The following is a 25728-nucleotide window of genomic DNA, read 5'->3' on the forward strand; positions in this document are numbered from 1 at the left end:
GCAGGGGGCGGTGACGGGGCCGGGTCGGAAGTGATGGGCGGGGATTCGTGTTTCTCCGCCCCCTTGGCGGCCTGGCGTCACGCCCCCGGACCCGCCCCTCCGGAACCCGGAAGCGGGAGCGCGCGGGGGAGCGGCGGGCGCGGTGGGGCGGAGCGCCCGAAGAGCAGCGGGCTGGCTGCCGGGCGGGGACCCGGGCCGGGACCGGCGGCGCGCGGCGGCCAAGGCCCAGGTGAGTGCCGGGCGGCCGCGGCTCGAGTGTTTGATCTCGAAGCTCGCATCGGCGGGCTGCCTTGTAGAGGGACGGGGCTAAGGGTTAGTTGCGGGGGGGGGGCGCGAAAGCAGGGGTCGAGGAGGCGGGAACGAGCTTGGGGGTCGTGGAGAGTTTGCAGGAGACGGAGTGGGAACGGGACGATGAAGGAGAAAGTTGATGTGATGAGCCTGGTGAGGGAGTTTTTGGGCGGGTGTGGAGGCAGATCTTGTGGCTTTGAGCAGCTTCTCTGAAGAGGACGTGGCTTAAGTGGTAGTTGGGGGGTCGCAGGAAACGGGGCTGGGAGGGGGAGAAGCAAGGAGGCGGGGTTGAGAGGCCCAGGCTGGGGGTTGAGAGGAGCAAGGCCGGTGGGGGAACAGCCAGGGTGCGATTGGGGGGAACGGTGCAGAACGCCCTGGGGGCGTCTGCCTACGGTGAAGAGGTAGAGGAATGGTGCCTGAGGGAGGGCAGCGCCTGGGACTCAGTGGGTGCTCAGTAAATGTGAGGGGCTCTGAACCCACTGGTGCGGTGGCCGGCCGAGTTGGTAAGAGGGGAAATGGGGGATGGGAGGGGAGGCAGAAGGGGGATGGAAGCCATGGCAAGAAGTGAGGTCTGGTCCAGGGAGAGCCTGGGGAGGAGGGGAGGAAAGGAAAGGACTAGAATGGCCCCGTTCAGACATTGGGGTGCAGACCATGGAGATTTGGGGCCCATCTTACCCTCTTGATTCATCTTATCCCTGACTTCACCCCCAACTGCTGGGGGCCCCGGCTAGTTTCAGCGCCTTCTGGGCGGTATTCAGGACTTGAAAACCCAACACTGTCCTCCTAAGAGCGGACTGGCTAGAGCCTGGGGGTTCTAGGGAGCAAGGAAGGAGCTCTTGGGCCCCCCCCCACCCCAGCTGTGGGGCCGGAACTGGGTTTCAGAGGGGGCGGGGGTGGGTGCGCACACAGCCGCATGTGCTAGGCTGTCACCACCTCCTCCGAGTTGCATCCTTGGACTTAAATGGGTAAAAAGACATACAGGAAATCTGTCCCCCGGTGGCTGTGAGCTCAGCCTGGGAGAGGCGCCTTGTAGGCCAGGAGTCTAAGGGAAAGCCTCTGCCACACCTCTTTGTCTGAGGTGGGAGCTGGTGGGGATATTGTGCCTTACAGTTGGAGGGTCCCAGCTGCTACCTTCCTGAGGTATGTTCTGGTCTTGGAGTCTCCCAACGCTTAAGGCATCCAGGAGCAGTGGGAGGTGACATGGGCAGCTGGAAAGTTGTCTGATGGGCCTGGCTCTGGGGAGGGCCTTGCTCTAAACCGTTTTGATCAGCATTAATTTGTCTTCTTTCCCGACTCTGGGGATCCTTGTCTGGGGCCTGCTAGAAGGGCCAAGGAGCCTGGGTTTATAGTGCGTTCAGGACACGAGCCTGGATAGCTTGAATATAAAGAGGGCCACAGAAAGATGACCACCCCGTTCACTTCCAGAACGTTCTGGCCCTTATGGAAGCTTCTGTAAGCGAGACTCTCAGCTGCGCTTGCCCCAGAACACATGATTAGAGCCCACAGTCATGCCTCATGCAGGTTCTGCGTATGGGCCTGCCCTGGCTGGGACACTCCCCCTCCCCCTCTCCCGCCCCCCACCATGAACTGGATCAGAATCTTCTGGTTCCACAGCCCTGCTGTTGTCTCCTTCCTCCAGGAGCGTGGCCAGGCAGGCTCTCTTGGAGGGTCTTGTGTTGGGGGTCCTAACCTCCGTCAAGTCTCTTTGTCTGTTTCTTTACTTGCAAAATGAATGGATTGGCCTAATCCGTGTTCTGCAACTTTGAAAGCCAGCCTTGGTGTCTCCAGCACACAGCCCTGCCTAGTTTTATGCAGCCCCCAACAGGTGAATCCCCACCATGGCGATCCCATTTTTGTTGGGCTTTCCGTCCTACAGTTTATATCTGAATATGATTATCTTACTGCTTCCTTATCTTCCACGTGGGAAATTGGAGTGCCAAATGTGCTTTTGCACATCATACCTGTTCCCAGGGTTTCAGCTGCATCCTTCTGGCTGGAAATCCCTGGGTGAGACCCTCCCTCAGGTCCAGGCCTGTGACTTGGTGAAGCAGGTGGGGACTTGGGAATCTCCCCATTCTGTTTCACTGTAGGATCCATCTTCTATCCCCAACAGAGGCTTGTTAACTCAAAGCTTCCCTTTCCTTGTCTCCCTGAAGTTGTGCGTTTTGGGTGGACCCAGAATTCAGTGAAGCAAGGGCTGATCATGCAAGGTGCTGTGGGCTGGGTCCCAGGGGCAGAGATGAGCCCTTGTGCCCTGGGGGAAGGACATTCTAGTGGGCCACCCTCCCCAGCAGGAATAATGGAGTTCAGAGTAGTTGGTCAGTGCAGCAATAGAAGTGGCACAAGAAGTTGTGGGGACAGAATCAGGAACGACCAGCACAAGCTTCAGGGCATAGGGGATTCCAGCAAGTTTCCTCAGGAGAGGTGGCTGGCCCTAAGCCAAGCCTTGAAGGATACAGAGGTGTTAAACCAAGTGGGGAAGAGGGAACCACATAAGCACGTCCATGTGCAGCTCTTTATTGAGCATCTTCTGTGATAGACGCTTTTATACCCAACTCTTTTATTCTGCCAACCAGCAGCAAGGGGATTGCAGTTCCTATTTTCTCGATATAGAAACTAGGCTCAGGCAGGTGACGACTTCAGAAATGGCTCCCTGTGCTTTCTAGAAGTACGGAGGATCATTAGTAACCTCACTTTGGCGAAGACCAAATTGCTAGAGCAGTTTCTCAACTGCAGCACCATTGACATCTGGGGCCGGGTCATTCTCTGCTGTGGGGCCACCCCGTGCATTGTAGGATGTCGAGCAGCATCCCTGGCCTTCATACACGAGATGCCAATTGTACACACCCACCCCAAGTTGTGACAACCAAAAATGTCCCCAGACGTGGCTGCGTGTCCCCTGGGGGACAGGAGCACTGCTCTGTAGTAAAATCTGGTTCCCGCTCCAGGCCCACCATTGCCTCGGTGGGTCCTTGGTGTTTGCTGGGCTCCCAGCAAATTGCTACCAAGGGCGGGCGTGGGGGAAAGAGGCCAGCGATTGAATTCTGCCATCTGCTCGGTTCTTAATCTGGAGTCCTGATAAAAAGGAGCCACCGCTGGGAATGGACCGAGGGGGAGTTAGAGAACGTGCCCCGAGAATGTGCAGCAGAGGAGGAAGAGGAGGTGAGCTGGGGCCGTCATCACGCGCTGGCACAGCAGATGCCGTTGTCTGTCTCCTCTTTGTCTTCCCACTGACCTGGATTTCTGCGGGAACGGTCCTTGTCTCGGAACAAATTGTTGCTTTTCTTCCGAGATTAGAGGTATCAGGTTCTCCTCTCAAAGAGCTACTTTGGAGGTAGCCCCAGATCACTGTGGCTCTTGAAGCCACGTTATCTTCTCGCGTTTGCCCTCTTGGCTCCAGACGCCAGTCCGTCCTCAAGCACAGACTAAGTTTTGCTGTTCACGTGTCCTCCTCTGCTTGTTCCCCGACCATGACATTGCTGCTTTAACTCCAGGGGAGGAAACCGCACATTCTGGGGCCCTCTGACCCCTTCTGGATGCTGCCCTCCCCCCCGTCCCCATCCACCAGCCCTTTGTGCACCCAGCATCCCCAACCAACTGTGCCAGGCAGCCCCTGCTCGGCCTCCCCGCCGAGCAAGACAGGCCCTTCTCTCTGCCCTCGTCCCGGAGACGGAGGGACAGAACAAAGGGCTCTGTCTGAGCACCGCCGGGCCCCCGACAAGCCAGCGCACTGCCGGCCGAGGTGCAGAGCCCATCACTTCACCTCTTTGCTTTTTTTCACGTTGGCCCAGAAAGGGCCTTGGAGATGAGGCATGTCTCAAAATCTCAGCCGATGAGTTTGGGTTCTACTCATTTCCTCGTTGAGACTCTGAGCCCGGGCCCCGATGATAAATAAAGTAGTGATTCAAGGGTTCAGCCTGTGGCTTAGTCGGAGCAATGAATAAGCCGTCCTGGTCTGACTCATTCGTTTACATCCCAGTTCAGCCCCGTTTCTTAGGGTTGTGTGTGCAAGAGGGAAGCCAGCTCCAAGCATTTCATGACTGTCACTGCCGCGTGTGCAAGTTTCCTGGGACTGCCGTAGCAAAGTACCACAGGCTAGGTGGCTTAAGCAACAGAAATGTACTGTCTCATGGATCTGGGGGCCAGAAGTCCAAATCAGGGCGTGGGCAGGGTTGGTGCCTTCCAAAGGCCACAGGGGAAGGATGCATTCAGGCCTCCCTCCTTGGCTGGTCAATGGCTGTCTTCTCCCTGAGTCTTCACCCCTGTGTGAGTCTTCACCTTACTTCTGTGTGAGTCCGTGTCCGATTGTCCCTTTGGATCAGGGCCCACCCTAATGACCTCCTTTTGAATGAATCACCTCTTTAAAGGCCCTGTCTCCAAATACAGTCACATTCTCAGGTCCTGGGAAGTAGGACTTCAACATAATGAATTGGCGGGGTAGGGGACGGGCACACAATTCAGGCTGTAACACTGCGTAAGAGACAGATTTCATTTTTATTTAGTGAGGGAATTATCAATAAATAATGGTACTTAGAGAGAATAAGTTCGTTTAGTTTTGTCTCATTCATTGAAATAAACATTTTAGGGTAGATAGGCAGGTTGGCCATGTCAACTTTGGGAGTGCCCTGTTAGGGAATTTTCCAGATCTTGCACAGGTCCTTATTCTTGGGGTGACAATAGAGAGGCAAGGACAGGACTCGGGAGGAGCAGACCTCATGGGAGTTTACAAGGGGTGTGTTTAGAGCCAGGCCTGGGAGACAGTGTGTGCCCACCCAGGGGCCGGCCAAGATTTATAATTGGGGTATACGGGGGTCCGTGTCCTCAGTATTGCCAGGGTCAAGAGGGGAGTCCAAAAACAACCCATTCATGGAACAAAGTGACTTTGGGACCGGCTGCTGCCACAGGTGATGAGACAAAAGAAGTTTCTGGAAAATCTGAAAGTCATTCCACAAAAAAGCGTTAACAAGCCAGGTGCAGATTTGGCTCTCAGGGATACTGAGGGAGCGGGAATAGCCCTCATCTCTCTGCTCAGAGCACAGATGTCCGGCCAGCAGTCATGTCCACGGAAGTCAGTTTATCAGCCCGGTGAGGGCCGTGAAGTACCTGGCACCAGCGAGCTTGGAACAGGAGCCTGGGCCTGGCTTGAGCTGGCTGATGGAGGGAGAGGAAGGCCCAAGAGCCCCGGCGTGGTCATCTGCCTGCAAGGCCGCTGCTACTGCTGCTGCTTCCTTGCAAACAGGACAGGGTCAGCATCAGGACCGCCCGGGGCTTTGCCACGATCTTCCTACTCATCTCTCAGAGCCTCTCCGTCCCATTCGAGGGTGGACGGAACCTGGTGAGCCCAGAGGAGACTTTGAGATTTTGCTTCTCAGATCCTGGGGACGCACCTGGGGCTTTCATTTCCTGGCAAGCATGCCAGGGTCCAAGGCCACTGCTTGGGAAGATCACCAAGAGTCCTTGGCTGTCACACGGAGATGCTGTTTATCAGAACGCGTGACACAAAGAAAGTGTAGGAGCGTAGGCTGGCCCTTAGACCCTCAGGGGGCTGGTCCCTTTCCTCCTGGTGGTCTCGAGGGAGTCTGCCCCCTGGTTTAGCAGGGAGAGGAGAGGATGAAGGTGGGGAAGCTAAGGAACAGAATATCTGGAGTGGAGAAAGTGACCGGAACAGGGGCAGGTGGCCCTAGGCCCCAACAGCTGGGGCAGTCACCCCACAAGGCCAGCTCCCTCTCTTGGTCCCTCCTTCTAAATATTGTGTAGTCAGGTGAACGTGGGCTTGGAATCATGCTAACATCTTGTGTGCCTGTGAGGCCCTGGGGAGACCCTGAAGTGTGCAAACATTTTTCTTATTTATTGAAAGCATGCTTTCTCAGCCTTGGCATTGGTGACGTCCGGGGCTGGCTCATGCTCTGTGGTGGAGACCGTCCTGTGCATTGTAGGGTGTTGAGTAGCGTCCCTGGCCTCCACCCCACCAGATGCCAGTAGCACCGCCTCCCAAGTTGTCACAACCAAAACTGTCTCCATACGTTGCCAGGTGTCCCCTAGGAGAAGAGTCACACCCAGCCCCCGGCGACCGGGCTGGCACAGCAGCCTCCAGAGCCCTACCCGGGGATCTGAACTGCCTTTAAAAGCCAAGCGGCGTTCCCTTGTTCTCTGGGAGCTGCTCAATCAGGTCTCAGGCAGGGCTTTTGTGTGTTGTCACCGCAGCTCTGCCCGTATAAGGTTCTCAAGGTGGCTTTCCACCAGGGCATGATGACAGGTGGACCGTGTCGTTGGAGAGGAGGGTCCCAAAGGGTTCTCCTCTGCCCACCCAGACCCACTTCCCAGGCTACTTTCCATGTTTTTATGAGCCTACCAGTCAACAGGGAAGGACCCGGAGCCCAGCCCCCCACAGGGCCTTGCGGCTCTGCCTTCCCCTTGTAACCGGAACCTACCTGTGTCCCACAGGCCTGACCCGAATCACCATCAGTCCCCCCAACCCACACCTGCAGGAGCCGCCGGATACCTGCCCCCACCCCGGTCTGCCTGCCACACTAGGCTTAGCTAATCCCTTCCTGATGTCACTCATGTCTCGGTCCTCCCTGTCTCCAACCAGCCAGGGTTCCCCATCAGACTTGCATGAAAATCCGGACTCCTTCCCATGTTCACAAGGCCCTGTGGGATCTGACCTTCCTGACCTCGGCCCTTCCCCCTCCTGCCGGCCACACTGGTCCCCTTGTTCTGAGGCCAGCCCCAGCTGCCCCTGCCCATGGCGCTCACCGCCCTCGCCTGGGCCGCCATCGCCAAGCTCAGCCCATCCATCCTGTCTCACTGCGCAGGCCTTGGCAACTATCTCCTCTGAGCGCCTCCTTGCCTCCTGGTTAATCCGAAGTGACCACCCTGCTCTGGTCAGTTTCTGTCCCCATGACGGCGCTGCTGACGTCCAGGGCCAGATCATTCTCTGCTGTGGGGGCCTGTCCTGCACATTGTAGGGTGTTGAGCGGCATCCCTGGCCTCCACCCACCAGATGCCAGAAGTACCTCCCCTCCCCCCCCAGTGGTGACAACCAAATATGTCTCCAGCCATTGCTAACTGTCCCATGGGGTAGAGCAGAATTGCCTGCCGCAATTCCCACCCCGTTGAAAGCTGCTGCATGAACACACTGCATTTTTCCTGTCCAAAGCACTATTGCTGTTGGAAATGCCTCTTCTCTGGTGGGTTGACTTGTCCAGTTCCCTGAAGGCCAAACACTGCCACATTCTTACTCTATTTTGCTGCCAGCCTGGCCTGGCCCGGGGTGGGGTGTGGGCAGTGGAGAAACATTTGTTGACTGGACAGACTTTGAAAGAAGACAGCCTCGTTGGGGACATAGCCGCAGACCCCAAGGAGAGGGATCAGCCTCAGGGACAGGTGAATGGACCAGGCTGCCCCAGCACTTGCCTGGAGGAAGAGCCTTCTCTAGGACTCAGACCGGTTGGGCCAGACTGGAAGGCCTAGGGGGACGAATTAGGGAAGTAAGGGACAGTCATGAGAGGGTGTTTGGGATGGGCTTCTCCAGGGATATTTAAGTAAGGCAAAAGAGAGGTGGTGGCCGTTCCTGACCATGGCCTCAATCAAAGCATCCAGTATCTTCTGCAGCAGACCCCTGGATTCATGTCCTGGGGCTGCCGTAAATTGGTACCACAAACTCAGTGGCTTAAACAATAGAAATGGATTCCCTTGCAGCTCTGGAGGCCAGAAGTCCCAAACCAAGGCATCAGCAGGGCCGTGACTCTCCAGAGACTCCGGGGGGAGACCCTTCCTTGCCCCTTCCAGCTTCTGGGGGCTCCGGACGTTCCGTGGCCTGTGGCCGCATCCCCCCCTCACCCAACCTAAAGCCTAAACTGTTCTCCAGCTCTGAGCTGCCAAGACTGAGAAACATACTTCTTTTGTAGCTATTTCTCAGCATGTCCATCTTTCCAATAACTTCACGTGATCATTTCCTAAAACAATCCCAACAGGCTCAAGGAAACACGTGTGGAAAAGTGGAAACGCGCTGACTTCTAAACGGTGTTTCCTAACTGACTCTGCTGTAACGCCGGCCCTCTCCTTTTAACTTGAGGATGATTTCATCCAATAAACATGTGGCTTCAAATTATGGCCTTATATAAACGAAGCGGCTATGCTACACTTTTTGGAGGCCCCCGTCCTCCTTATTTTCCAGCCAATTCCAACTCATTCGCCAAGCTGATCGGCAGAACCTCACTTTTTCACGCATCAGACCTTGGCCGGGCCTTGAGAGCGGCTCATTCACATTTGTCCACTCATCCCGAGGGCCGAGTTTTTGGTGGCCTCCCCCTCTTTTCTGTGCCTCCTTTCTCTGAGAGCATGAGAGAAAGGCCCTGAACTGAGGCTCACATCCCCTCCAAGCGCTGAAAGGACACCAGTATGGCGTTTGCAAAAGCCTTTATAGTTTTTCAACGTTCAGGTTTCTCAGCGGGAATTTATTTTATCGTGCGCAGAAGATTGGCCATTAGTAACATTGAGATTCACAGTGATGTGCAGCCACCACCTCTGTCTAGTTCCAGAACATTTCCGTCACCCCAAAAGGAAACCCTGTCCCCATCAGCAGTCTCTCCCATTCCCCTCCCCCAGCCCCTGGCAACCACTAATCTGCCTTCTGTCTCTGTGGATTTGCTTATTCTGGACGTTTCACGTCCATGGGATCATACTTGGTATCTGGCTTCTTTCACTCAGCATGATGTTTTGGAGGTTCATCCACGTTGTAGGGTGTGTCAGCACTTCATTCCTTTTTATGGATGAGTAATATTCCCCTGGGTGGGTGGACCCTATTTTGTTTATCCACTCATCCTTTTTTTTCTGGCTGTTCCGGGTCTTAGTGGCGGCACTTGGGATCTTTGTTGCCACGTGCAGGATCTTCTTGGCGGCATGTGGGATCTCTTGGTTGCACCATGCGAACTCTTAGTTGCAGCACGCATGTGGGCTCTAGCTCCCTGACCAGGGATCAAACCCGGGCCCCCTGCATTGGGAGCTCGGGGTCTTAGCCACTGGACCAGCAGGGAAGTCCCATATCCACTCATCCTTTGATGGGCATTTCCCTTCCACCTTTTTGGCTCTTTCATACAGGAATTTTATAGCCTGACAGATTGGTTTCCATTTTGTGATGAGGGCATAGTTCTCCGATGAGTTCCAGGTAGACGGATCCTATCAGTTTAGGGACGGGTTTTGCTTCCTGTTCACATCGCGTGTGCTTCCGTGAGCATTAGTCAGAAGGCAGAACAGGCATTTTAACTTCGGGGCATTTGAAGTGGCAGTTTGGCTCAAAGACAGACACACGGCTTTTCAGGACCTGCTGTCCCCAACACACGGCCGCAGCGTGCAATTGCCACTTCGCCGAGCTATGCCCCCTGGGGACCCAGGGCCCCCAGTTCCTCAGCCCCAGACCTGCTTCCTTTCATTCCAGACACAGTCTGGGGATTCTTGGGGTGCAGGTTTCACATCCACTTGTAGAAAGGACCTTAAGCCACACGTGACTGGCTTCCAGGTCTCAGGCTCTGTTAAGACTCCGTGAGGAAGACGTGCTTAGAAGCCAGAGAAAACATCTGAGCTCCTCCGAGAGAGATGTCACTGTTTAAGGGCATCCCCTGAAGCTGTGGTATTCACAGTATGGCTCCACGCACGTACCAACAGCCCAGAGGCAGACCCGCGTGTGTAACATAACTTAACGTGTGATCTTTAACAAAGGAGCCTCCCTGGTCTGGGGAGAGACAGATTCTTTAAGAAAAGGCATTAAAACAATTGCTTCACTCTTTGGAGACCATCTGGATTCTCCTTGCACTTCCCACGCTGTACCGGGTTGACTGGTGTCCCCCAGAATTCATTCCACCCGGAACCTCAGAATGTGACCTTGATTAGAAATGAGGCATCTGCAGATGTTAAGATCTCAAGGTGGCTTCATCCTGAATCCAATAACTGGTGTCTTTATAAGACGAGAGGAGGACACAGAGACAGAGAAGGCCTCCATGTGATGTTGGGCCAGCAAATCGGAGTAATGCACCTACAAACCAAGGGTCACCGGAAGCCAGGAGAGTCATGGGATGGTTTCATCCTCAGAGCCTCCGGAAGGAGCCAGCCCTGCCCACACCTTGATTTTGGATTCATCCAGAAATGCAAGACAGTACATTTCTCTTGTTTTAAGCCACCTGGTTTATAGTACTCTGTCACAGCAGCCCTAGGAAACTCTTACACCCTCCAGTATAATTTCCAGATGGATAAAGACTGAAATGTAAAGAGTAAGTCCAGGGAGGGAGAGGAATACAGAGTGTGGTTCCATGCTCCCCAGCTCTGGGAGGGGAATGTGCAATAGACATCATGAAAGAAATGACCCACAGATCTGACTGCCTGGAAAATGTAGTATTTGTATCAAAAAACACCATACGCAAAAGTAAATCTGTATGAATTAGATTCATCAGACGTCGCAAAGAGTTAATACCGTTCCTATACAAAGAGCGCCTCCAAATCAATGAGCTAGGTAGGCATGGTTCAGTGGGAGAAAAAGGGCAACTGATGTGAACAGCTTCCAGAAACAGAAAAATCGTTACTGAATACAGTGAATTCTCAAAAAACCCAGCCTGACAGAGGATTATAAGTGACAAAATGCTCTTTTGTGCCCACTGATGGCCATGGGTTGAGAAAAATATTGATCCTCGGTGCCAGTGAGGATGCTTTGAGGCAGCACTTCTCAGGCTGCTCCGGGCAGACCTCTCACTTGGGTGGGCCTCTCCGGAAGTCACTTTGGCAGAGGGGGTCGGGGCCTTCGTAGTGAGGATGTAGAGCGGATCAGATCAGCCCAGTGTTTAGGTTCACGTGGTACCACGTGAGGAGTCTCTGGGTCTAAGAGGGCACATCCGCATTGGGAACAGAGCTGCCTGGGATCTGACGGAGGGGCCCGAGGGGCATTCCAACCTGAGGACGAGGACAGGGGACACGGATGGCACTGGAAGGAGGCAGCAGTGTGGGGCCGGCCCCGTCTGAGATGCAGGGGAGGGCAGGGTGCCAGGCCCGTGGTGATGGCCTGGTCAGTGTCTCGTGGGGATGCAGCCCGGGCTGGGGGAAACAGACTTCCCCCTGTGGGTTGGGGGCTTTGGGCAGCTTCTCCGTGGCTGGAGGGGGCCTGCAAGCCTGGGCCTGGCTGGGTGGGGAACAGCCAGAGTACGTCCAAGAACTGCTCCCTGCAGCAGCCAGTCTACCAGCGGGGGGCTGTGCTATATGGGCCTTGATGGCCAGGGGCTGAGCGCTGGCCAGAGGGCGTCCCCGAGGGGCCCTGTGTTGGGACACTCACACCTAGACCAATGCTTCCAGGCGCTGCCCTGCAATGGCCCAGAGGATGGAGACAGGGGTCCCTCAGGGGCCCTCCTGACCTCCTGGTGAGAAGAGAAGGCTGTTCTAGGGACAGCAGACAGGATGTGGTCAGTGGGAGGAGCAGGGAGCAAAACCCCTGGGTGTTTGGGGCTGGAGGTGGGGTGGGCGTCCCTGGGCACGAGCTTAGCCCCTGATGGGGGAGTGCAACAGAGTGGATGGGCTCCAGGGGCAGGTCCAGGTGACACCTGATCCCCACGGCTGCAGAGCAAGTGAGCAGGACCAGGAAAGGCATGATTGGCAGGAGCTGGGTGGCATCTCTGGAGAGGGGAGCAGTGGTTTCTACTGCATGGGGGCATAGCGGACCGAGGGACGGCTGCGAGCAGGAAGGACCGGCTCCAGGCGGCGTGGAAGCCAGGAGGGAACTCGACCCTGGGCTGGAGAAGGATTTACTAGTGTCTCCGGTGTTCAGGCCCATGAGCTATTTCAGTGGGAGGGTCCCCCCCCTCCCCGCCCGGGGAAGGGGGAAAAGGGAGCCGCTCTGAGAGGAGAGTGCAGGCTCCCTGGGGAGCAGGACCAGGTGAGGCTGGCTGGGCGTGGGGAGGGCCCCACGGGCAGGTGCAGGGGTGGAGTTTCCCAGTATGCAGATGTGGTGGGCCTACGTGGGCTATGATGGCTGGAGGGGCAGCTGCTGCAGGGTGGGTCAGGTGGGCCCTGCGGGGACTCCTGTGAGGGCCCCCAGCTGGTGTCCACCCTGCCCCACCCCTTCTCTTTGGCCGGGCTGTCAGCAGACCCCTTGAGCAAGGCTTATCTATTAGTACTTCCTCCTGGCCTGGGGGTGGGGTGTGCACTGGCTGGACCTGTGACTGCCCCCATGGCCCCCAGTCTCAAGAGTATGGAGTCCCTGCTCCTCCCACCAAGGGGCCCAGAGCTGTAAAAGTCCCCCGTGGGCTCCGAGGCTGCCTCATGATCAGCGAGCCCTGGAGGATGTGGGGCAGCACAGAGCTCAGCGGGCCATACAGCCTTCAGCCTGTCCCAGCGTCAACCAGACCCTTGTCAGGGCAGGTGACAGAGACTCCTGCGAGCAAGGTCACGTGGTTGGGCCCTGATGGCTTCTCGCTCAGCCAGCTCGGTGTCTGCTGGGAGGAGAAAGCAGGCGCATCCCTGTGACCTTTCTGCTGCCTGCATCCAGGCAGCTTGGGCGTGAGACCATCCAAAGCCCCTGGTCCTTGAGCTGGAACGTGCCCCCAGAAGTTGTGGCACTCGTGAGCCGTGTCTCCATGAGTGCGTGTCACAGAGGTTCAGGCTCTGCCTGAAGCCCTGGGTCTGCGCGCGTGTGTGTGTGTGCATGCATGTGAGTGTGGGTGTGTTCAAATGAAATTCTGTTCGTGCATGTGTGTCCATGTTTGTGTGTGTGCATGTGTGAGCACGGTCGTGTGAGAGTGTGCATTCAATCACGCATGTCTGTGTCTGCACGTGTGCTCACATTCGTACATGTATGTTCACAAGCTCACACGTGCGTTCATGTGGCCCTGATTAAGGTGCAGATCTACAGTTTGGGCTCCTGCCTCTCTCACCAGGCTTGGAAGCGCATAAACTACCCACCCTCCACAGCCTTGTGGGGCTGCCCAGGAACATCCTGCAGTTAGCTCTCATAGTTTCCGGGGGACGGTCAGGTGGGCAGCACCACCTGGCACCTCTGAACACAGACAAGTTCATAGATTCCCAGCCGTTTCCTTGCAGTGGCATCCGAGGAACTCGGTGGCTGGGCTCGAGGATTGGGCATTTTGAAAAGAAAGCAAGAGGTTTTTAAAAGTTGCACTCCGCGGCATGTGTTTGTTTTAAAAGTTGCACTCCGCGGCATGTGTTTGTCCTTAAAATGTTAGAAAATGGTCTTCCCTGGAGGCGCAGTGGTTGAGAGTCCGCCTGCCGATGCAGGCGACACGGGTTCGTGCCCCAGTTCGGGAAGATCCCACATGCCGCGGAGCGGCTGGGCCCGTGAGCCATGGCCGCTGAGCCTGCGCGTCCGGAGCCTGTGCTCCGCAACGGGAGAGGCCACAACAGTGAGAGGCCTGCATACAGCAAAAAAAAAAAAAAAAAAGTTGCACTCCTGGGGTATTCGGTCCTTTCATAATCCACATGCTTTGTTTTAAACAGCTTTATTGGGTGTAATCAGTACACTATAAATGGCGTTTATTTGAAGTGTGTGATTGGATGAGTTGTGACACATGCAAGCACCCAGGAGCCCACGACCGCGATCAAGATAGTGAGCACATCCATCACCCAAAAAATCTCCCTGACGCCTTTGTCCTCCCGCCCTGTCCCCCTCCTCCAGGCGGCCAACAATCAGTTTTCTGTCTCTAATTAATTTACACTTTTTAGAAATTTACGTACAGTTGACCCTTGAACAACACAGGGGTTGAGGACGCTGCCCTTCATATACACAATCAAAATATTCAAAAATCCATGTATAAGGACTTCCCTGGTGGTCCAGCGGTTAAGACTCCATGCTCCCATTGCAGGGGGCCCGGGATCGATCCCTGGTCAGGGAACTAGATCCTGCATGCCAACTAAGAGCCCGCATGCCGCAACTAAAAAAGATCCCACAAGCCGCAATTGGGAAAAAAAAAAAAAGATCCTGTGTGCAGCAGCTAAGACCAGTCGCAGCCAAATAAATAAATATTAAAAAAAATCCGTGTATAACTTTGCAGTTGGCTCTCCATATCTGTGGCTCTCCATCCTGGGGTTCAACCAACCACAGATTATGTAGTACTAAAGTACGTATTTAGTGAAAAAAATCTGCATATAAGTGAACCCACGGAATTCAAACCCATGTTGTTCAAGGGTCACCTGTATGTGGAATCATATAATATGTACTCTTGAAAATTTTATTGAGATGAAATTTGTATAACATTAAATTGCCCACTTAAAGTGAACAATTCAGTGGTATTTAGCATATTTGTAATGTTTTGCAAGCATCACCTCTATCTAGCTCCAGAACTTTTCCATCACCCCAAAAGGAAACCCTGTGTCCATCAGGAGTCTCTCCCCATTCCCCCGCCTCTTCACTTCCCAGACCCTGGGAACCACTGGTCTACTTTCTATTTCTATGGATTTGCCTGTCCTGGACGTTTCATATAAATGGGCTCATACAACATGTGGCCTTTGGTCTCTGTCTTCTTTCATTCAGCATAATGTTTTCAGAGTTCATCCACATTGTAGCATGAATCAGTAACATTCCATTCTGTAGATAGACCACATTCTGTTCATCCATTCATCAGCTGATGGAAATTTGGGTTGTTTCCACCTTTTGGCTATTGGGAATAGGGTTGCTGTGAACGTGCGTGTCCAAGTATCTGTTTGAATCCCTGTCTTTTAAGTCTTTGGGGTCCATACCTAGGAGTGGAATTGCTGGGTCTATAGGTACTCTTTTTCGCCTTCTGTCTTTCACTCAGCACACAGATTCTGAGATTGCTCCATGTTGTTCCATGCTGTTGTGACGTTTGTGTTGTGTCCCTTCTCACAGCTGAGTCATGTTCCATTGTATGGGGGCTTATTCGTCCATTCACCGGTTTGTGTACGTTCAGGTTGTTTCTAGTCTGGGACTTTTAGAAACAATGCCATTAAGAACATTCATGTAGGGACTTCCCTGGTGGTGCAGTGGTTAAGAATCCGCCTGCCAATGCAGGGGACACGGGTCCAAGCCCTGGTCCAGGAAGATCCCAGGTGCCGCAGACCAACTGAGCCTGTGCACCGTAACTACTGAGCCTGCGCTCTAGAGCCCGTGAGCCACAACTACTGAAGCCCGCGCGCCTAGAGCCCGTGCTCCACAACAAGAGAAGCCGCCACAATGAGAAGCCCGCGCACCGCAACAAAGAGTAGCCCCCTCTCACCGCAACTAGAGAAAGCCCGCGTGCAGCAACAAAGACCCAACACAGCCATAAATTAATTAATTATAGAAAAAAAGAGCATCCATGTACAATCTCTGTATGAACATCTGCTTCATTTCTCTTAAGTCCTAGGAGTGGCTCCTAGGAGTGGGTCACATGCTAGGCATATAATTAACTTAAAGAAACTGCCGGAGTGTTTCCAGAGTAGATGAGCCCCACCGTTCCATAGAATTTTTCTGCAGGATACTGTGGCTTTTTGAAAAAAGACACTTATCAACGTTCACATCCATTTATCTGCTAATTCTACATGAGTGAACTGATCCCAAGGAAATGCTCAGACTTGGACATGAAGATGTGCGTCCAAGGACTCAGAAATCATGTTTCAAAGCGTATTTCATGGCACGGAGAAATGTTCATCTGTACCAACATACCACATTAAGAGCAATTCAGGTTTTATTAAAACATGTAACATCTATTAAACTGGAAGGAAATATACCAAAGTTACTTAATAATTTGGAGGAAAGTTTAGAAAATTAAATACTCCCATCTCCCCTAACCTTCCTACCTGTTGCCACTACCTACCTACCTGTTTGTAGCAGCTTCATAATGTCTGGTTTTGTTCAGCCTCACCCATCCCCCACCCTCCTAACACTGCTGTGGGACTCAGTTTCCCAGAACCCAGATCATCTCAGCCTCTGAGTCGTGCTTCTGTCCAGGGCAGAGGTCTGCATACTGTTTCTATAAAAGACTGGAAAATAAGTACGTTCAACTTTCCAGGTCTTAAGGTTACTAATCTGTGTTGTGACTATTCACTTATGCTGATATAACGAAGACAGCTGTGGACAGTATGTACATGAATGGGCAGAGCTTCGTTGTGAACTCCTCTTCATCCCTCAGAACCCCTCTTAGATGTTACCGTTCCCCTAAAGCCTTCTCTGGCTCTTGGGAACAGTAACTTCTCACGCTCATGGTTGATAGTCTCTCACATTTGTTTGCATATTAGCTTCTCCCGCTGGGCTTTGAGCCAAGGTCTCGTTCATCTTTTTATCTTCAGTCACGCTTGGGTGGCACACAGTGGGCCCCCACGTGACCCACACTGCCTTTCTGCCTTTTGCTCCAAGACACAAAATGAGCTGTTGCCAGGACTGGCTGCCTTTTCTCTCTTTCTCGAAATGTCTTTAGGAGCAAATGCATTTTGTCCAGGGAACCCTGTTGCATTGAGTCATCATGTCTCCCCAGTTTCCTCTGCCTGGGATGACTCCTTGGTCTTTCCTTGTTGCTCATGACCTTCACAGTCTTGGGGAGGACTGCCGGGCGTCCCACAGGATGCCCCCAATTTGGGGCTGATGTTCTTGTCATGATTGGAATGGGGTTGTGGGTTCTGGAAGCAAATGCACTCTGAGCAGTTCTCTCGAGCGAGTTTTTGGGGGCCCTCCCTGAGTTCATCCTCCTCAATGGGGTTTCAAGGTCCCTGAGTTTCGGGGCAGGTTCAGTCTTGCTCATCCCAACCTTCCTCTCGCAACCTTCCTCATGTGTTTTGGGGACATAACCAAGGCCCATGGGGCCGCGTCTTCATCCACTTAGGGATCTGCCAGGGGAGGTTTTGTCAAGAGAGGCGAGTCCAGGAAGGGCTGAGCTCTGAGATGGTTGCGGCCATTGGACTTGAGGGTTGAGAGGCTGGTGGGGAGGGACGGGGCCTGGGACGGAGCAAACTCCAGGGGAAGGGTTTGATCTTGGCAGGGGGGGCCTGGCAATGTCGCTCTGCAGGAGCTACAGACCTTAGGTGAGTGTCACGTTTAAGGACAGATAAGGCTCTTCGGCCCTTCTGGCTTTTCAAGAGAGCCCACGGAGTCAGGCCATGGGCCTGAGGCTGTCTGTCCAGAGGTGAATGTCAGTGTCCCCCCACCCCCACCTCCGCCCTTCTGATTTTGCCACCCCCTTCCCTTCCAGCTCCAGGACGCGCGCCCCGAGCCCGGGAGGCATGCTGAGGCCAGGCCGCCGGCAGGATGAGTGTGAAAGAGGCGGGCAGCTCCGGCCACCGGGGGCAGGCGGCCTACCACCTGCACATCTACCCGCAGCTGGCCACCAGCGAGAGCCAGACCCCGTGCCAGGCCTCGTGCCGCGTGACAGCCACCAAGGACAGCACCACATCCGACGTCATCCAGGACGCCATCACCAGCCTGCAGCTGGACGGCAGCAAGCGCTACGTGCTGGTGGAGGTCAAGGAGACGGGCGGGGAGGAGTGGGTGCTGGATGCCAACGACTCGCCTGTGCACCGTGTGCTGCTGTGGCCACGGCGGGCGCAGGACGAGCACCCCCAGGAGGACGGCTACTACTTCCTGCTGCAGGAGCGCAACGCAGACGGGACCATCAAGTACGTGCACATGCAGCTCGTGTCCCAGGCCACGGCCACCCGGCGCCTGGTGGAGCGTGGCCTCCTGCCTCGGCCGCAGGCGGACTTTGATGACCTGTGCAACCTCCCTGAACTGACCGAGGAGAACCTCCTGAAGAACCTCAAACACCGCTTCCTGCAGCAGAAGATCTACACGTATGCCGGGAGCATCCTCGTGGCCGTCAACCCCTTCAAGTTCCTCCCCATCTACAACCCCAAGTACGTGAAGATGTACGAGAACCAGCAGCTGGGCAAGCTGGAGCCCCACGTGTTCGCGCTGGCCGACGTCGCCTACTACGCCATGCTCCGGAAGCACGTCAACCAGTGCATCGTCATCTCAGGCGAGAGCGGCTCCGGCAAGACGCAGAGCACCAACTTCCTGATCCACTGCCTCACCGCCCTGAGCCAGAAGGGCTACGCCAGCGGCGTCGAGAGGACCATCCTCGGTGCTGGTCCGGTGCTGGAGGTGAGCGGGACTGCTCGGCGGAGGGGCCTCCACGCCTGGGTTTGGTTATCGTTCAGGTGACGGCCGTGGAGGAAACAGTTATACTCACGTTTTCCAGAAACAGGAGGCTTGGCATTCCATGCAGGGCCCCACAGGGAGGCACCAGGGCTCAGCAGGAGCCAGGGGAGGGTGTAGGCAGGAGTCTGTCGTGGTTTTCACGGGAAGGGCCCGGTGAGGCAGGGTAAGCAGGCTTAGGGTGCCTAGTTTGAATAATTTCAGAGTTTGGGAGCATAAAGGCTGCCCTGGTTGTCTGGTACTTGGCCCTGGGGTAATCAGGGCAGGGAGAGAGTAGCCCTGAGTGTGAGAACGTGATAATGGTGGGGGGCGGTGTCGGCTCTGAAATGGTTGGTTTGTATTCGGAAGGCGTGTTTGTAGGAGAGTCCTTTGCTTTCTCTAGGACTCGGCCAGCCCTGGCGGGGGCAGTCCCTCCAGGGTCAGCCAGGCCCCAGGTGTCAAAACATCAGAATAGAGAAAATAACAAGGCCTGATCAATGCCTTGATGTCCTCTTAACGTACTCCCAACGTCTGGAGGGGCGGCAGTCTGCCCTCCGGGTCCCAGAAAGAAAAGGATGGCGTGTCCAAACTGAATAGTTCATGGTGGGGTGTTTCTGGCAGGGAGTGGGACCGTGGGGTAGAAGGAAGCCAGCAAGGTGAGTTCAGACCTGGGGGCTGGGGACGGGCTAGAGGAGGGGCTGCTGGGCAGTGCCTAAGAGTCAGTGGGGGAGGAAATGCCCCAGCTTCCTGCGCCCTCTCCAGTGTTCCCATTGGCCAGACCCCACAGGAGTCACGGGTGTGTCACTGTGGGTGAGCCTTCTGGACATGGGGGCAGTGGAAGTGATCGCAGTGATCACCCACTCTCAGGGTCTTAGGACAAGATGCGTCCACGTCTCAGAACTAACTTAACGGTCGTCACCTGGTGAGGGCCAGGGCCGCGTATGGGCCCGGGGTGTGCGCCTCTGGGTTTGGGGTCTAAGACTCTGCTTCCTTTCTTTCTGCTTTTAATAAGATTTTGCAGTGATTAAATGATTTTAAGTATGTAACTTAAATAGTTAAATTTTATTAAATATAATGACATAAATCACTCTATTTCTTTGAGCAGTTTTAGGTTTATAGAAATACTGAACAGACAGTACAGAGAGTTCCCGTATTCTCCTGCCACTTCTGCTCTTCCCCCTGTCATTAACATGTTGTATTTGTTAACAATTGGTGAGGGCTCCCCTGGTGGCGCAGTGGTTGAGAGTCCGCCTGCCAATGCATGGGACACGAGTTCGTGCCCCGGTCCGGGAAGATCCCACGTGCCGTGGAGCGGCTGGGCCCGTGAGCCATGGCCTCTGAGCCTGCGCGTCCGGAGCCTGTGCTCCGTGACGGGAGAGGCCACAACAGTGAGAGGCCCGCGTACCGCAATAAAAAAAAAAAAAAAGGCATGTTATTTCTTGAAAAGAAACAGGTTTTAAAAAACAAAAACAATTGGTGAGCCAGTATTGACACATCATTATTAACTAAAGTCCACAGTGTACATTAGGATTCACTCAGTGTTGCACCTGCTACGGGTTTGGACAAATGCACAATGTCACATATCCACCCTGAGTATCACATAGAATGGTTCCACTGCCCTGAAAATCCCCTGTGTTCTGCCTGTTCATCCCCTTCCTTCCCTCCAGCTCCTGGAAGCCACTGATCCTTTTACTGTTTCCATAGTTTTGCCTTTTCCAGGATGCTGGATGGCTGGAATCATACCGTCTGTAGTCTTTTCAGACCGGCTTCTTTCACTTAGTACTAAATACTAGTACTAAGGTTCCTCTGCGTCTTTTCTTGGCTCAAGACCTCATATCTTCATGTTGCTGAGTAGCACCTGCTGGATGTGCTGCAGTCTGTCCATCCGCAGGACCCCAGACCCTCTGTCCGAGGAGTAGGCTCGGGGTGGGGTGGGAGCAGGGGTAGGTTCAGGGGTCCCACCCTCCCTGAAGCATTGACCTCCAGCTTCTTACTGAAATTCACTGAAATCCCATCTGGGCTGTGCCGGCTGAATACACCTCAGTTCCTCTTCCTCTCTGACGATCTCTGAGCTCATGAGCAAGAAATCAGCTGGGGCTGTACAGCCTGGCCCCATGCCAGCACGCATGGCCTATATCTGTCTTCTCCTATACATGTAATGTAAAGATTCCTTGTCATTTTTTGCGCAAGCATTTCAAACACTACCTAGTGATCCGGCCGCAGAACGGACGCTTTTCTCTTCAGTGCTGTGTACCCTGCACGCGTTCCCTCCTCTAATCATCCGTTCATTCTGCAAATATTCCGCCTGCAGGCACCGTTCTTGGCCCTGGGCTATGCAGTGGCCAAAATCGACACAGAGGCCTGCCCACAGGGAGCTGCCGCCTGGTGACAAGGAGGCAGGCAGCAAGAGAAACAGCGGCCTCGCTTGTGAGCTAAGAGCTGATAAGAACAGTGGGCGGGCTCGCGGAAGAAGGGGTAAGGGAGCAGGAGGCGAGAAGGTGATGCCGAGCCGGGCCCGGAAGCGGGTGGGGTGAGCAATGCGGCGTCTGGGAGGGGGACACGGCCAGTGCAGAAAGCCGGGAGGCTGGACCATGCCTGGCGTGTTGAAGAAAGTCAGGGGCCCTGGGGGGCACGGGAAGGAGCCAGAGTGGGGTGAGCAAGGGGCAGAGCAGGAGGCGATGGGGACATGGAGGTGACAGCAGATCATTCAGGGCCTTGCAGGATCATGGGGTGGGCACTGTGTGATATGGGAGCTACGGAGGGTGTCCCAGGTTCAATCTGGCTCCATCCCAGCTCTGGAACTCAGCTGCCGTGAAACCACCAATGGCCCCACTGTCCTCCCAGCAATGGCTGGGGCCCATAACAGGTGCTCTATGACGGGATAAAACAATGCAGGCACTGAGTGACTTTAGAAATCGGAGACAGGAACGAGAGGACGGACCCAGCATTTACCGAGTGGGGCATTTTGCCAGGTGGGCCCTTCACTCCTTACAGAACCAGGCACGCGGGTGGGTGTGACAAGGTTTGATGAAGATGCCGAGCCCCAGGGTTTCAGTGCAACACAGCGAGGAGGCAGGTTTGGCCCCGCGGTGCAGCTTTTCTAGCTGAGGACCATCCAGGGCACCGGGATGAGGTTCCTGGCGCTGCCCTAACAAAGTACCACAGACTGGGTGGCGTCAAAGAGAGGAATTTACTCTCTGTCACAGTTCTGGAGGCCTGAAGTCTGCAGTCTAGGTGTGGGCCGGGCCACACTCCCTCCGAAGGCTCTAGGGGCAGATGCTTTCTTGCCTCTTCCCACTTCTGGGGGCTCCAGGCGGGCGCTCCTTGGCTTGTGTCGCTCCAATCCCAGCCTCTGTCATCATATTGCCTTCTCTTCCTGTAAAGACACCAGTCATCATTGGTTTTAGCGGCCGCCCCAATCCAGGATGACCTCATCCTAACTACTTACGTCAGCAAAGACCCATTTCCACATCAGGCCACGTTCACAGGTTCCAGCGTCAGGTCAACATAGACGAGCCTTTTGCGGGGGGGACACAAGTCAGCCCGCAGCAGTCCCCCGCCGAGTGACAGCTGGACGTGTCTTGTGTCTTCTTCCCCAAGGGCCGCCACTGGTGATCCTGGGGGCCCATCCGTCCTCCTGCTGCTCCTCCCCTGCCGTTGCCCCGAAGGATTCTGGCACATTCTACGAGGGCCGTTAGTCACCTCCGTGGCGGGTGTCTGCACCTCGTGAGTCAGATGCCTCTGACCTTGCCCGGCTGCCTCCCTCGAGCCTCCGCAGTGTGAGCCGGCAAGGCCAAATTTCCCCAGGGGTTAGGAGCTGCTGGAGGGCGGTGCCCATGCCAGCTTCCAAAACAGGCTTGAGCCAGATCCACGTCACAGCCATAAATGTGCTTCCTGAGGCGACCATTTGGAAAAGGGAGAAGGTTGTTTCAGTTTAGAGCCAGGCCTTGCAGCCAGAGCACCACTGACGTCTGGGGCCGGGTCAGTCTCTGGGCTGGGGGCCATCATGTACGCTGTGGGCCTCCACCCACCCGATGCCAGTAGCATCCCCTCCCCCCCGTGGCAACAACCGAAAAATGTCCCCAGACATCACCAAGTGTCCCCTGGGAGTAGAATCTCCCCTGGGTGAGAACAGCTGCCTTAGTCACAGCTTGTAATCCCACAAGACCCAGTCACCGTTTCTTTCAAGTGTTGATGGTTTAGAAATTGTCCGTAAGTAAGTCCCAAGCATTCTGAGCTCACTTGAGAGTTACTTTCTAACAACAGGAATAATTAGCTACCGTGCCTTTGGGCCCACTGTGTGTCAGGCTTTGGGTGCCACAGTCTTCATCCATCATCTCTCTGAGGACTCACAACAGCTCTGCTCATTTTAAAGACGAGAAAACAGAGCCCCAGAGAGGTGTGCTGGTGTGCAAATGTCCTGGGGCTGCCATCACAGAGTACTATCAATGGGAGAGGGTGGAGGTGGAGGGCTTAAAACAGCAGGAATTTATTCCCTCACAGTTCTGGGGGCCGGAAGTCTGAAATCAAGGTGTAGGCAGGGCTGGCTCCTTCTGGAGGCTCCGACGGAGAATCCATCCCGTGTCCCTCTCCTGGTTTCTGGTGGCTGCCAGCAACCCTTTGGCATTCCTTGGCTTGTGGCCTCATCACTCCAGGCTCTGTCTCTGTGTCCATATGGCCTTCTCCCCGTCTGCCTCTGTATCTCGAATCTCCTTTCTCTTACAAGAACACCGTCATTGGATTTAGGGCCTACCCCAAATCCAAGATGATCTCACCTCAAGAGCCTTACTTTAATTCCATCTGCAAAGACCCTATTTCCAAAGAAGGTCCCACTCACAGGTTCCAGAGATCAGGACTTGGACATATCTTTTTGAGGGACACAAGTCGACCCAGTACAGTATGGGTACCCCAGGCGACACTGCAGGCAGCCACAGCCAGACCACCGTTAGAGCCCAGCCTGAGCCTAAGTTCACGGTACCCCTCTGCACCTTCGTAAAAGATTTCCTCTCTCAGCTCGGCTGGGGCCGCAGGAAGCCTATCGGGACTTTTTCTCAGCTCCCTGAAAGGAGAAGTTGAGTTGTTTTGAGGTTTGGGTGTCGCCGGGCGCCCCCCCAGGCAGGGGTTGCAAACTTGCTGTGCAATTCTGACCAGAAAACAGGAAGGCGGCACTGTGGAAAGCCGGTTCCAATCAGCTGATCTGCCCGCCCACTGCAGTTAACTGTTACTGTCACTGTTTCACACGGTGTCACTCGGCCACCCTGCAGCCTGCCCCCTGAACCGCCCCCAGAAACGCGACGTTTGTGCAGGAGTGTTGCCTTAGGTCAGAAGTACTGAAGGTGCAGAAGGCAGGCTCACCAGGGCAGTGCAGTCTGGGGTCCGTTACCCATGCCGGGCGCCCTCTGAGAACCTGGCGACATTGTGATGCAGCTGCCCCGGCATCAGCCACTGGGCTGGCCACAAAGCCCGCCCAGGACGTGCCCCTCTGCCTCGGCATCGGGGCTGAGGGTGGAGGATGCTTAGGCCAGTGTTCTCTTTGTCCTTCCTGAACTGTAACACACGCCACTGACATTTGCCAACGCGCACAGTGTTTTAATTTCGAAAGCAGAAATGAAACGAGGATCCTTGCTGGCCGGGCCATTTTCCCAAGCGGCCAGAGGCCGAGGTTTCGGGACCTCCATGTAGCTGCTGTGGCCTGGCCCACGCAGAGAGAGAAGGCTGGGAGATAGTGGCCCCCCAAGCTGCCTGGCATACCCACAGGAGGCTGGCGACCAGGACAGCAAGGCGTGGGACCGAGGGTGTCCTGGAGCTCTCTGCTGCCCCTGACCCACCTCGGGGGCCCTGAAGGAGCCTGTCCTGGGACTGGGATGTGTGCCGGCCTTGGTCCTGAGCACCAGTCCCCACTGAGGGCCCCACAGACCCAGTGTCACATGACCCCAGGCTCGCCCAGTCTCCGCCCACCCCTCAGGCCACTGGGTCTGTTCCCACTACCCTCTGTCAGCACTGGCCGGCCTACCCGAGCAGGTCACCCTGAACCAACATGCCATCATTCACCTTGACCTTTACCCGCAGGGACATCTGCCCAGAACATGTCTTTCCCTCCCACAGGATGAGGATGGGCCAGTCTCTGCCCGTCACTGGGGACACACGGGCAAAGCCACTCAACCGGTGTGACACAAGGTTCCAGAACCAGGGGTGTGCCTCTGCAGTTAGGTTTTCTGTTTACGAGCTTTGTTGAGGTATAATTCACCCATTTCGAATGAACAATTCAGTATTTTTTAGCAGATCCACAGTGTTGTGCAACCTTCACCTCTATCTAGTTCCAGAACGTTTTCATCACCCTCAAAAGGAGACCCCATTAGCAGTCGTTCCCCGTCGCCCCTCCCCCTGCCCCTGCCAACCACTGGTCTTCTTTCTGCCTCTGTGGGTTTGCCTGTTCTGGACATTTCATGGGATCACACAAGATGTGGCCTTTTGTGTCTGGCTCCTGGCACTCAGCTTGGTTTTTCTCCAGGTTTATGCACACTGTAGCGTGTGTCAATGCTTCATCCCTTCTTCTGGCTAATAGTCTACTGTATGGATAAGACCACATTTTTTTTTTACCTCTCACCAGTTTTCTCAGGATTTCAATCCTTTGTATCGCTGACTCTGCAGTTGAGTTTTCTCCTCAGTCCTGACCCCCTCCCTGCCCCAGCCAGGCCAGCGTCCCCCCCATCAGTGTCCCCCTCCGTCAACAACGGGAGGGTGGAGGGTGTGGGGCGGAAGTGGAGGTGATCCCACTGGAGACTCTTGAGCTGAGCCGGGGAGGAGAGCGGAGCCCTGGCCAGCAGCCTGCTCCAGGTGTGCGGGGGGGCCCCCCGGGCGTGCCGAGGGCTGGCCGGGGGCGGGCAGACACACCTAGGTTCGTCCATCTGTGTCATCCATCTGCATGGGGCTGTCACACCTGCGAAGAGGCTGGTGGCCAGGAGGGGGCTGGCATTCGGGACCGGTGAGAAGGGAATGTGTGGCGCAAGCCACCCGAAGCCTCGGAAAGCAGAGCGGGCTCCCCGAGCCGAGGTATCCGATCAGAGCAGACAGAGTCCAGGGGGGAGAAGGAGGCGGGCTCAGAGCTGGCTGCACAGTGCTGTCGGGATCTGCTCCCCGGACGCTTGCGAGGACTGCGGTCTGGGGTTCTTCATCCGAGGGATGCGCCGGCAGCACAAAGACCCCCTTGACCCCAGCCTTGTCAGGCCTTAGAGGTTGTCCAGTCACGCAGGAGCAAGCGGCGAGCTGGGGCACCTCCCAGCCTTGCTCATTAGCTACGGGAGGAGGTAAGTTTGCCGGGAGGA

The 25728-nt window shown here is 55.2% G+C and overlaps 1 protein-coding gene across 11 annotated transcripts in view; it reads left to right on the top strand.

Annotated features, from left to right (window-relative positions):
* Positions 1-146: 146 nt before the first annotated feature.
* The window catches only part of MYO9B (myosin IXB), an 89571-nt gene continuing 63989 nt past the window's right edge, over positions 147-25728 (top strand). For all 11 annotated transcript variants that reach the window (XM_060144678.1, XM_060144672.1, XM_060144675.1 and 8 more), the window contains exons 1-2: positions 147-229; positions 17463-18370. In XM_060144678.1, the coding sequence (XP_060000661.1) occupies positions 17519-18370 (852 nt within the window). In that variant the 5' untranslated portion in view covers positions 147-229; positions 17463-17518. The remainder of the gene's footprint in view (positions 230-17462; positions 18371-25728) is intronic.

The sequence above is a fragment of the Lagenorhynchus albirostris genome, chromosome 3 (genome assembly GCF_949774975.1).
Source record: "Lagenorhynchus albirostris chromosome 3, mLagAlb1.1, whole genome shotgun sequence".
In the NCBI taxonomy this organism is placed as follows: Eukaryota; Metazoa; Chordata; class Mammalia; order Artiodactyla; family Delphinidae; genus Lagenorhynchus; species Lagenorhynchus albirostris.